Source organism: Diadema setosum, chromosome 1, assembly GCF_964275005.1.
Source record: "Diadema setosum chromosome 1, eeDiaSeto1, whole genome shotgun sequence".
NCBI lineage: Eukaryota > Metazoa > Echinodermata > Echinoidea > Diadematoida > Diadematidae > Diadema > Diadema setosum.
The window spans coordinates 29,078,071-29,090,908 of record NC_092685.1 but is presented as its reverse complement, the minus strand read 5'-3'; the positions used below and the strand labels follow the sequence as shown (position 1 = coordinate 29,090,908).

Here is a 12,838-nt window from a genome sequence, read left to right as displayed (position 1 = left end):
AAAAATACAGCTCAAAAACACTCAGAAATGTGTTTTCCATATCTCGATGAGTAAATTTGTCATAGTATGATAGCTGGTAATTCAAAAGCAACACAAAATCTTGCAGGTTTCAGCAAAGTAACAGCAAACTAACATTGCCATTGTGAATCTTGATTGCATACACCGGAAGGTGAAAAAGATTATAAGGTTATGGTAATCTGGCTGTCTGATTACTACTGTAGCAATGTTATCATAATGGAGAAAAGAGCAAACATAAATCTTGTACATTACGTTCTGTTCTTAATGCAATAAAACTGCAGATTATACGAACTGAAAGTATTTCATTCACAGCACGCACACACACACACACACACAAACACCACCACCACCACCACCACCTTGGGATTTTTTTTTTTTTTTGGGGGGGGGGGGGTAGGCAAGGGGGCAGGGTCAGAATGGAGGGTATTTCATCATTGCTGTTTCTTTGTTTTAACAATTCTGAAACAGATTCTTCACATTTTGGAGCTAATCGATCGAAAAGCATTTTAAGTTTAAATTCAGCAAAAATGAAAATAAAACACACCACTTTTAAGGAAAAAAAACAATACAAATTTTCATAACAAGTGCTAAACAAATTCACCTTTCCTACTCCTGATTATCATGACCAAAATTACTTTAAACCGCCACTGATTTCCTCTGTTTTGCATGGCACTTGGTTGTGTCAACGATCTGCAAATGTTAAAAAAATTATCTTGAGACTGACTCCACAGCGACCCTTCATCTAGTTTGTGTTTACAGAAATGTCTTCTCCAAGAGAATTAGTTTTATGTATAAGCCCAAAAAATGGCTCACTCAAAGAAAAGGTAATTACATTTTTGTTGTTGTCATGAACATGACAAAAAACCAATTAAACTCAATATTAAACAGAAAGGCACTCCACCGTTTGCAGTCAAGATGATTCGAACTCAAGAACAATTCTATTTCATAAAATTCAGGGGATGTGAGATGTCAGATCTGATATCAGCTAAGGTTCTACATATACCTCAGAAAATAATACTTGTTTTTCATTTCAGATTAAAATGTTGAGGACATTAGGAGAAAAAGAAATCCTTCAACCACACACACACATTGGGTAGAAGAGCAACAAGTTAGTAACACACTGAATCTAATGAAAACTTATAATCTAACCCAAAGGGTCAAACAAGGTTGAGTTGGTGCACAAACACAGACCCATGTAAGACCTACAAATAATAAGCTATTGTGCTGTATCATGGGAAGAGCTCACCGTATCACCATGTTGCATCTTTCAAAGGCAATTGAACATACATCAATATGCAGCGTTAATTATCAGGTCACTGTAAGGCCAATCAAACACTGAATACATCAAAGGGTCATTTTTTCCCCATTTTCCCCATTTTAGCTGTTTCAATCACTTTAATTACATCAAATTGAGTGTAACAACAAAATGTGGCAATTTCTGGATATGTCCACATGAATTTCAATCTCATAATAATGTTTGAGAGAATTATGGGCATTGCACATAAAACTGCTTATTTAAGTTCAGTTTGACATTACAGTTTCAAAATTGTATATTTATATCTGAAAACTGATGTAATCTGTGTCATACTATCAAAAATAATTACATTTCTGCATAATTTCATCACAATTTTAATTGGTAACTATTTAACACTTCTACAAAATATTCTCCGAATGTAGGCATTTGGTATAGAACATAAGACATACCATGGCTACAAAACTACAAAAGAATTTGCACTACGAAATGGAAACTTTCAGAAGAGATGGTCAAAACCAGCAAGTAAACTAGATTGTAGCAAAGCCATTATGATTTGCAATATATACTGTGTCATGATATTTTGAAGACAAGATTCATTACATTTTAAGAGTGATTGGCATGTCATAAAATCTCATGGCATGAATTGCCTTATGTGAAGACATATCTCGATACGATAGTTCTATCTATGACCTCTGAACTTGTTTTTACCACTGAAACTGACAGACTAATCATTGTAAAAGTTTTCATTGAAGGGTGACAACAATGATTTTGGGGTATATCATTTAAAGAATTGTATGTGTGACTAGAGAAGCTCTTACCAGCATGTCAATGTTATTCTGGGGCAGTATCGTTCTGGGAAGACCAACCCTGTGCGGTCCACTGCCACTTCCACTGCTGCCTGCTGTACCATGGCTGCCAGCTATCAATAGAATAACGACAAAGCAAGAAACGAATAAGGCCCCCTAAATTTTGACAAGACCTTGATTAGAGTGGTACATTGCATGCAGGATAACTAGGGAGGAATAAGGCGGAAAGCTCAGCTAATTAACACCACGTCCAAATGATATTAAAAAAAAAAATTCCCTATCACAACGTCAAAGAAAATAAGTTTGATGATAATTTGGCAGAAATAATATCAAGCTCTGGTGCTATCAAACATCAATTAACATGATGGTTTCTCAAAGGGGGCAATTCTGGCTGCATTGTAAGATTTTCTTTCCCGAGATAGCTTACTATACAGGGTTTACTCCATAAATGCCCACTAAATGTACCCCTCAAACCCAACATCGATGATTCTTAGAGTGACATTGCTTTTTGGGAACATCACACAAATCATGTGACTTTGAAGTGGAAAACTCAGCTGAACTCATTATGAAAGAGAGAACCTTGATCACCATTCACACAGCCACAATTACTCTCCTACCTTGCCCGGCAAGATCGGAGTCTGAGGCATATCTGGGGGGGACCGGGTTCTTTGTCGGTGAGTGAGGCATGGCAACTGGCTTGGCAACCCCGACTGCGGTCCCCGGTGATCCACAGGGAACTTGGGTCTCTTCTGGAACCTGCTCCTCTACTGTGTTCAGTCTGCAATAATTGAAATTAGATTGTTTGCTAGAAATTTTCATAATTTTTGATTTGCTTGTGACACCTTCAAGTCACTTGGCAGCAAAATTCCTCCATCTCACATTAAGGTAATGTGTTACTATCTATGAGTTTTCATACTATAGGCTTCCCCCTGGGTATTCACAGATATCATATAAGGTACAAACTTGCATTTTATGCAACAGGTTGCATTGGCAAAACAGTGAGAGATCAAGAAATTTTGTATGTTATTGTCTTTTTCAAAAGACAACATTTACAAAATTGGTAACACACGTATCATAATAGAGGTCTAGACCTTGAACCAACACTGACTTCAGTGGTTTTTCAATCAACTTTCATCAAACATTGTGAAATTAGAGAAAAATGGATCATCAGCATGTAAATTCATGTTTGTCCATAAAATTCATCAATACTTCTCTTTGTTGTGGATGTAAGGTAATGTAGCGTTTCAAATTCATGAAACTGATTGTCAATCAGTTGCAATGTAAAATTTGTTGCATCGGTCCACATGTCATCTCCTCCAGAGTATGTATCATAACTTAAAAACTTACAGTGCGTGGTTTAAACTAAATGAATGATTTGGGCCCATCACATTCAACAGGTGGATAATACAATTTCTCCTTTGGCTTGTCATTTTTCATTAACACTGTAAAATTTGAAGCCATCTGAACAGATTAATAAAACACAGCAATCTCTGAGAATTCTTAAAACACAGCAATCATCATTGGCTTACTCTTTTTGAGGAGTTGTTGGGGGCGGGGACTTTGCTATCTGTATGGTTGCCATGGTACCAATTCCCCTGACGACCACTCCGGATTCTCCTTCCAGGTCGAAGCACTGCCAGTACCTGCCAATATGTGCATATAGTGCATCTAAGATTAATATCTGCTACAGTGTGAATAGGGAAAAACTGCACTGGAATAAACATTCAGTTGACTGAATCAGTTTAAAACATTATGGTAATGATTGTTTTCTTTTGTATTGCTATTTTATAGAGTTAAACTACAGGCAATGTCTTTATGAAAGTATCAACAAGCTTGTGGCTTGCTACTGGACCAGAGTAACCTCTGACTGTACAATCATACCTGTGTGTGCATGGTAGACAGTTTATAGAAAAGAGGGTCTATGTTGCTGTCTTGGGTTCCTGTACTAACAGTCTTTGTGGTTTGCACTCTATATGGAACAATATAATTATAAAGTAGCATCAATATAAACAGTAGTAGTAACAGTGATTGCAGTAGCAGTAGCGGTAGTAGTAACAGCAGTAGCAGTATAGCAGTAGTAGTAGTAGTAGTAGTAGTAGTAGTAGTAGTTGTAGCAGTAAGTAGTAGTAGTAGTAGTAGCAGCAGCAGCAGCAGCAGGAGCAGCAGCAGTAGTAGTACAAGAAGTTGTAGCAGTACGGTAGTAGTAGTAGTAGTAGTAGTAGTAGTAGCAGTAGTGGTAGTAGTAATAGTAGTAGTAGTGGCAGCAGCAGCAGCAGTAGTGGTGGAAGTAGTAACAGAAGTAGTAGCAGCAGCAGTAGTTGTAGTAGTAATAATAGTAGTAGTTGTTGTGCTAGTAGGAAAGCAATATTACTTATTAAGTATTAGGGAAAAACCAGCAGCAGTAGTACTTCCAATGTATTATATTAATAGGTGTCGTAGTTATAGCAGTTGTGAGATATCAATCCTTTTGTTCACTGAGATTTGGGTCTGAATCTCAAGACTAAGAATTTCACTCCTCTTTCTTGACCTTGCTCTCTTGGCCGACATCTCTCCCTTCTCCAGTTGAAATAATAGCTTGTTTATATCCATGTTTATGTTACCAGATTCCAAGCCTGAATGTCACCTTGCAAACTGCCACTGTGCAAGCTGAATATAATCAGTCCTATGCCTGCAACCACTGAGTGAGCAAGGACTCTCTATGCCTGAATATTATGGCCTGCAACAGTGAGGTTATGAACTTTTGGCAACCATAGAAACAAAACAGTATTGGTAAAATCAGGGATAGCAGTTCTACGCAGCAGTAGTAGTAGTAGAAGTAGTACATGTAGTAGCAGTAGTAGAAGTAGTACATGTAGTACTAGTAGTAGTTAGTAGTAGCAGTAGTAGTAGTAGTAGTAGTAGTAGTAGTAGTAGTAGTACCGGTAGTAGTAGTAGTAGTAGTAGTAGTAGAAGTAGTACATGTAGTAGTAGTAGTAGTTAGTAGTAGCAGTAGTAGTAGTAGTAGTAGTACCGGTAGTAGTAGTAGTAGTAGTAGTAGTAGTAGTAGTAGTAGTACCGGTAGTAGTAGTAGTAGTAGTAGTAGTAGTAGTAGTAGTAGTAGTAGTAGTAGTAGTAGAAGTAGTACATGTAGTAGTAGTAGTAGTTAGTAGTAGCAGTAGTAGTAGTAGTAGTAGTAGTAGTAGTAGTAGTAGTAGTAGTAGTAGTAGTAGTAGTAGTAGTAGTAGTAGTAGTAGTAGTAGTAGTAGTACCGGTAGTAGTAGTAGTAGTAGTAGTAGTAGTTGCAGTAGTAGTAGTAGTAGTAGTAGTAGTAGAAGTCGTCATCTCAGTGGGGGTAGTTTTATTAGTAGCAACAAAAACAGTAATTTTACAGGTAGTAGCATACTGTATACACCAAATATTTCACGATGTTTTTAATTTCGTGAATTTCACAAGGCGGGTGCTATTTATGAATTTAAAAACACACCTAAATATTTCTTTGTAACGTGCATACATACATTTCTGTGACCAGTGCTGTTCTCCACAATCATGAATTTAACCACTCGCCAAATTGTCGGGAAGTCCCGATTCGCGAAAATTTAGACTCGCTAAATATATGGCGTATACGGTAGGCTAATCATAAGGAACACAGATTTGTACCCCAGCACTGCATTGCCCTCTGCCTCCAAGACTTTGAGTCCGATCTTCCTCTGCAGCTCCCCAGACAGCTTGGAGAAGAGCCTCTGACGTGCCTCGTTGGAGGCTCGTGGGGAGCGGATCATGTCTATCCACTGGGAGAGAGAGAGGCATGATATCAGTATCAACAACAAAACAGATTATCATCTATATAGGACGTTTTAGCGGCGCATTGAAAACGCGTATTGTAGTCCGCTCAATTTTTACCGTTCAATATCGGAGCATATTAAACGAAACGCATAGACCAACGTATAAATTCCCCATAGGCTACCGTGGTTAATTGCCGTTCAAGATCACACCATATTAAATTCTGTCTTGTCTGTAACGCGAGCGCTTGCTGAATGCGCAAACGCTTGCTACTAGTGCGCGGCATTTTGTTACAATTCACAAGCACGCAAACATCTTGCTAGTTGCTTGTTTCATACGCAGTTTTAGGGGCTTCCCCTTTTCAGTGCTGGGACGCGACTGCCAGGAGTCAACTTCAAAGACGAGAAGAAGCCCGGTAATTTTGAGCAGTTTATGCTTGCTCTACTTGATAGTATAGATGATAATAATTATATTGGATGACCTTGATTCATGGGATACCAGGGGATATTTCACTCCTTAGGGTCAATATTGCACTCATCTTCGATTCGTGCAATATTGGCCCTAACTCGTGCAATATTCCCTGGTATCCCATTCATAGCCATCCAATATAATATAATTATTCTTTGATTGTGGCAGTCTGTGGTATTCAATAATATTCAGTTTGAACTTATCGCTAACTCCTCGAAAGAGAACACTTGATACCAAGAGACTTTCATGAATGCAAAATCATCACCTGAGCATTCATACACTGATTTGCAATGCTACTATCCCTCCCCCTCCCCCCCCCCAAAAAAAAAGAAAGAAAGAAAGGGCATCTTGTGATAACAAAATACATCTAGACAAGAATAAATGTTCTTGTTTAGATAAATTTATCAGCATATAAGCAATGAGTACTAACTTCAATACCTGAATTTCCTCTTTATCTTCACTTTGCAACTATGAGGGACATGATCAAAAGGTGTTACATCTACTAGTACAAGACAGAAGGAAATATCAATTGTGTAAAAGTACATAGCAACTACTTAGTCCACCACAGTCATTTTCTTGACAGTTTTTGTTAAACTCTTTGAGCCTTTTCTACCTAACCTGGACTATATTATCAAGAATGTCTTGGTATTTGCATTATCAGTTCCTTGGCATTACAGTTCCACACAGTAATGTATATAAAACAAAGGACCCTCTCTTCATTATCAGTGATGGTACAGTGTATACAAAGACTACGAATGTAAGGATCCTTTATATCTCAATTCAAGCAAAATTTTATCTGACAACATATATTGGGTATCATGATAGTATGTCTTTAACATTCAGTCAAAAGGAACCACCATGCGAAGAATTGAAAAGAAAAGAGAATGTGTTAAAGTGTCTTCCTGTCAACACAAGATGGAACTGTTCAGCTAATCATCTAAATTTCACAGTGCAATTATAAATTGTACATCACACACAGAAGCCATTATGCGACACTATATCAATGGCTATGTTTACAATCATTGCTTACACACACACACACACACACACACACACACACACACACACACACACAAAATATTTGCACTTGGGAATGATGATATCCTTGAAAAAAAAAAGATGAAACCAACAGAAAATGAAGATGTAGCACAATTCATACACCTCCTGTAATCCTTTACCTGATGTTCTGGGTCATCATTCACCACAAGTTCCTCCACGAAGCCATGGATCGCTGTGACTATGTAGCCTGATGGCATTGTGCTTGCTGTTGAATGAATAGATACAACATCAAAAGAACTACAGTCTGAGAGATGATTTAATTTGACAAGTTGAACTTCCCACCTAATTAGGTTGAGTAGGAAATGTTCACAAAGTGGTACGGCCATTTTGACAGGGGCATGTCTTGACATTGAGCTATTTGGTGAAAACATGAAATTTTGAAATTCCATTGCTTTTAATCATTATGTCTGATTATCATGAAACTGCCTCCATTTAGTTAGCCCGACTTTAATACTGTGTTTATCATAGCTTAACTCAAGCATGGGGTGAAATTATACTTTACAACTATCCATGAATTTCATGATACTGAATAGGTTGCCCACATGTTAATATTTGCACATACACCGACATGAATTATGATTAGTCTAACCCTTTTTGTGCCAGGGACATTGCCCACTAGTGTGAACATTATTACAGGGTTTCCTGTGCCAATCGGTACTCAAAGCAAACAAAGGATTACGTAATAAGAAAACAAAAACAAAAACAAGAGCACACACTGGAATAGGTGATCCACTCCTGGAGAAGCACTCACTATTAAAAAAGTGCACTCCAACGGAGGACTGCCTGAACCTGTTGACATCCTCAATGAGATCCACTTTGACAATAATGTAAATCTCCCCACGAATGCCATGCATGGTGTCATAGATGGGAAGCCAGCCAGCAATGTCCGAGACGCCATCTTTCCACAGGAGGGGATTTAGATCTATGTACACCTGAAGGAGTTTAATTGATGTAAAATTTCAATCATAATCATTTACATCCCACAGTAAGCATTTCGTCAAGATTTTGATAGAATTAATAAAATCAGTATTCTGGGGCATTTGATTTCATTCCTCTTTTAACTTTTCAACTTTGATATGAATTATTTTTCTGGAAGTATATCCTCAGGTTTATTAACAATCGCTAACACAAATTTGCTTGCCACTTCTGTGAAATTCTTGCACGTCAATCACCATAATCCATGTCAAATGTTGTAGTCTTCCCAACCTCAACAAAGCACTTTAACTACTCTCATCCTGTTCACATCTTCTCGATTAGCTTGCATTATGAAGCTGTGTAAGTGAGCCACTTATGAAAACATTGAAGAAATTACAATGTCTGGATATAGATGATGATGAATGAAAAACTGAACACAGGCACCTCTGGTACATATCATATCAACAAAGACAACGAGTAATACTCACTTTTCCAATGGCATCATGAGCACTGTAGGTATCATGATCCATTACCCTGCAAAGAATTACATGAATGTATGTATGACGTCATATTCCACTCAATCTGTTTGATAAGTGCTCTTCCTCAAAGACACTTATGGCCTGAAGCTTCAGCTCCCTGCTGGGGAAATGAGCCATTCCTAGGCCAACCCAGTGCCTCTTTATGTTTCCAAATTTGTTTTCTGATGCACAGATTTGACAAAAAATGTATCATTGCCTACGTTCCCTCATGAATTTATGCGCCTTACACTCAGGCACATCATTGTCATCATAGTCACATAGAACAATCATGTCATATTATATCATATCATATGTCATATCATATCATATCATATCATATCATATCATATCATATCATATCATATCATATCATATCATATCATATCATATCATATCATATATCATATCATTTCATATCTGTCATATCATATCATAATATATTATATCTTATCACATCAAAGAAAAATTTCCATGCATTTTCTAGGAATTTTAACTTACCGAATTTGCAAAGGCTCATCTTGTAGCTCTTCATCATCAACCTATACCAAAATATAAATCTAAATCATTGAGCATTCTATCAAAAACGAAAGAAAAAAATTGTCATGGGATATGAAATGCAAAACAACATATAAAACAAAGAAAACCTTACTTTGCCTGATCTTGTGCTTTTAAAAACAAACAGAAATATTGACTTTAGTAGAGATTTACCAATTTAACAAGATGACAGAGAATAACTCAAATGTGGAAAAATGTGAAAGCTTGACCCTCCAGTTTAACTCGACTCAAAACATCTCCAGCAGGGTGGCTTCACAGGAGAGAATATTAATCGAGTACATGAAATGACAAGATATGAGAACATTTTCTGTATTAAAAGCTGCTTTCAAATGACTTCAAAATCAACAGGTTACATACCTCAAATTTGAACCATTCTGAATTCCACTGAGGGTTGAGTGACTTCCCATAGACCTCTGTTTTGTGGGTGACTTGACCAAAGCGCACCTGTTGATGTCATGACATTCAACAGAAAAAAAATCAAAAAAAATTTTTTTTTAAATCTTAGAACAGGCTAGGGTGGCATATCTACATAGACAAGCTCCTTGTATGTAAATGTGCACCATAATAACATGCTTCCATTCTCTATCATTTCAGAATGAATGTTGTCTCTTAATTGTTTTCTTTTTACTGTGTAAGACTATAAAGGCATTGGAACAAGGCTTATACAAAATATCATATCTTTCTTAGTTTCTGGAAATACAGAATATCATGGACTTATGAACAAGTGCTATTCCACAATCAGAGAACCCTCGATAGATCAAACCAAGACTGAGCAGACAAACAAAGCTATGAAAAAAAAAAAAAGGATGATCAAGGAGGTTCTTTATGAAGAACCCCCCCCCCCAAAAAAAAAAAAAAAAATAGAATTAAGAAAAATTAGAGTTAAAAAAAATATATATATAAAGGCACTGGCCTCCCATGACAATGTCAGACTCCATTTGATGAAGGAATAGAGTTAATTTGATAGTGGGACAACTTGTGTATTTTACTACAAATACCTCAGCAAAGGCATCCGCCAGGTCACTAGCCCTGTCCATCACAGGCAAGTCCCTGGCTGCCACCACTCGCACTTTCAATTTGCCAGGCATCCTGAGTCATCATCTGGGGTAATGAACACCTGAGAATTTCTTCACTTCAGCTTCAGTATACAATATAGTCTTGCCTTGCTGGATCCGACGAGGCTAAACTCAGCACGTGTATCTGGAGTAGTGGATATACATCCGTATCAGAGATGCTACGGGGTGTAGCATTACGAGTAATAACAATTAAACCCTCCCTAGATGTCTGATTAATATATTGACTCGTAGGGTAACATCCCCAGTATTTGGTCACTTAAGCTTTTTTTGCAATATTTTTCAAACTAAATTGATACATACATACATCATATCTACAGCTATGTAGCAGTATGTGAAACATATCAAATTTCTTTAATCTCAACTTTCATTTTGTTATCTCACAGAATTGCACAAAATCCCGAAATATTTCACCTTGAAAATTCCCCAGTATACGGTCACCGGCACCAGTATTCAGTCACGCGATGTGCGCGTTCAAAGTCAATGCGTGTTCAAGGCAGCTGAAAAATGCGCGCGCCTGCTACCTTGTTGGCGCAAAATTGCATCGGGGATGTTGCGGCGACCATTAGTAACCGAATACTGGGGCCTCGGCACTTGCATTCAACCCTTGTACATTGGGACACTGTATCGGCACGTACGGAAATTTTGTTTTTCTTTTGCGTTTTTGAGGATACAATTACACTCCAAGCTTGCGATAAGCGAAAAATCCCGCGAGAGAATGGCGCATTTCTCAATTTTTAGCGCTTTTTCGGCAACCCGTACTCTTAAAACTGGGTCTAATCTGCGCGCGCTTTTGGAAAGTAGCGCCGCTTCTGTACTTTTGACGGTAAAATTTGGGATTTTGGATGGATTTTTGGAGGGGGCTAAGGGAGTTTCCTGTTGTGAATGAGTGTGCAAGTATGTGAATTAATGTGATTTGCGTGTGTTGTGACAGTTGAACTTACTGGGTGGTGACTAGTGATAAGTGACCGAATACCGGGGGCTGACCGAATACTGGTGCCCTTAGGGCTACCCTAGGTCTTATTACATTCTAAACTTCAAAATAATACAAATCAGTTGTTCACCTCCTGAAGATCATTTTCAATTCTATTGAGATATTTGTTACTGCATGAGTAATCATGTCAGAAGTATTACAAATATCTTCAATGAATTTTGACCCTGCTGTTTACAGATATACACTGGAGTCTATCTTGACCAAAAGATCGGTCTGTATCTGTCCGTCAGGGAATGTTACGCGGAGACTGCGTCTGGCTTCACGGATCCCAGAGGACAGCGTTAATGGCAAAATATCAAAGAGTCCTCCGGACAGACGGATCTTTCTGTCTACGTCTAGAAACTACGTGCCTACCGTACTATGTATAGACTTAAGGGGATGCCTACCTCAGTACCTGGCCTATAAAAATCGTTACTCGCCGAGCGTCGTCTATGACCATGACTACAGTCAGTAACCAGTGAATGGATCATCCTTGCCATCATCCAACATTGATGGCTTACACTCTGTTCACGAATTTTCACGCAAAGTTAACTAATCGATCTTCCAAAAAGTGATTGCCAAGTCTAACGTTAATGTTAGGATCTACAGTACACAACACAGCCACCAGCACCACACAGCAGCACAGCAAGAGCACTCTCAACCACACGGAAAGCAATATGTGGGACAACGTTAATCCAGCTTGTGTCCGCAGCCTGGAAATGTAACCCGGCAGTGACAAGTCTGCCTTCATTGAAAAACCATAATCCTCAGTCATATATTAACAAAGACTCTGTTCATAAGTTATAATGAGAGAAAGAGTAAAATAATGGTCTGTCAACTTACTAAATAAAGAATTACGTTTCCTCCTTTGCACCCTGCGGCTGCGGGCGGGTGTGCGTGCGACGGTGCGTTGTTATTGTTGTTGTTTACGTTTACTCGCAGGTCGTGCGCTTGTCCCGTTCTTCATTCTGCTATGCCTGAATAATGTCGGACTTCAATTATTCCACGGTATACATTACGCCAACGACACGGTAAATTTTGAATATTATTTTGCGATTTCGATACTCTATACTTCCCTTTTGCAAATTCTGCCGGTCTTTAACCCAATAAAGCCCAGGGTATTTTATATATTTTACCATCGACTACACTGCTTCAAATTTTTACTTTGTTATTTCTATTCCTAACTAACATTTTAGAACTATTTTGAAGCACTTATGGTAGGTTTTTGTTTCATCTGCAAATGGTAAATTATGCCTTTAATGTAGGCCCTACTAGCTGTCGATTTAGTTTTCGTCCGATTAATAAGCCTTGTTTGTGATCATGGATCATTGTGATATAGGCCTGCGGCTGTAAGGCACCTATAAGTTGTAGAGTAATTTTGACAATTGAGTGAACAACATAATAAAAGAGTATTTAAAACAAACGCGTAAAATGACAAA

At 38.0% G+C, this 12,838-nt stretch overlaps 1 protein-coding gene across 2 annotated transcripts in view; it reads right to left on the bottom strand.

Annotated features, from left to right (window-relative positions):
- LOC140229360 (C2 domain-containing protein 5-like) overlaps nt 1-10,824 on the bottom strand; it is a 36,896-nt gene extending 26,072 nt beyond the window's left edge. Inside the window, exons 1-11 of one of the 2 annotated variants that reach the window (XM_072309648.1) lie at nt 10,352-10,824; nt 9,711-9,797; nt 9,297-9,337; nt 8,769-8,814; nt 8,117-8,297; nt 7,485-7,570; nt 5,716-5,846; nt 3,609-3,722; nt 2,697-2,857; nt 2,092-2,192; nt 1,265-1,282 (exon numbers count right to left, since the gene is read on the bottom strand). In XM_072309648.1, the coding sequence (XP_072165749.1) occupies nt 1,265-1,282; nt 2,092-2,192; nt 2,697-2,857; nt 3,609-3,722; nt 5,716-5,846; nt 7,485-7,570; nt 8,117-8,297; nt 8,769-8,814; nt 9,297-9,337; nt 9,711-9,797; nt 10,352-10,441 (1,056 nt within the window). In that variant the 5' untranslated portion in view covers nt 10,442-10,824. The remainder of the gene's footprint in view (nt 1-1,264; nt 1,283-2,091; nt 2,193-2,696; nt 2,858-3,608; nt 3,723-5,715; nt 5,847-7,484; nt 7,571-8,116; nt 8,298-8,768; nt 8,815-9,296; nt 9,338-9,710; nt 9,798-10,351) is intronic. The other variant, XM_072309649.1, reaches the window with a different exon arrangement.
- Nucleotides 10,825-12,838: the final 2,014 nt, after the last annotated feature.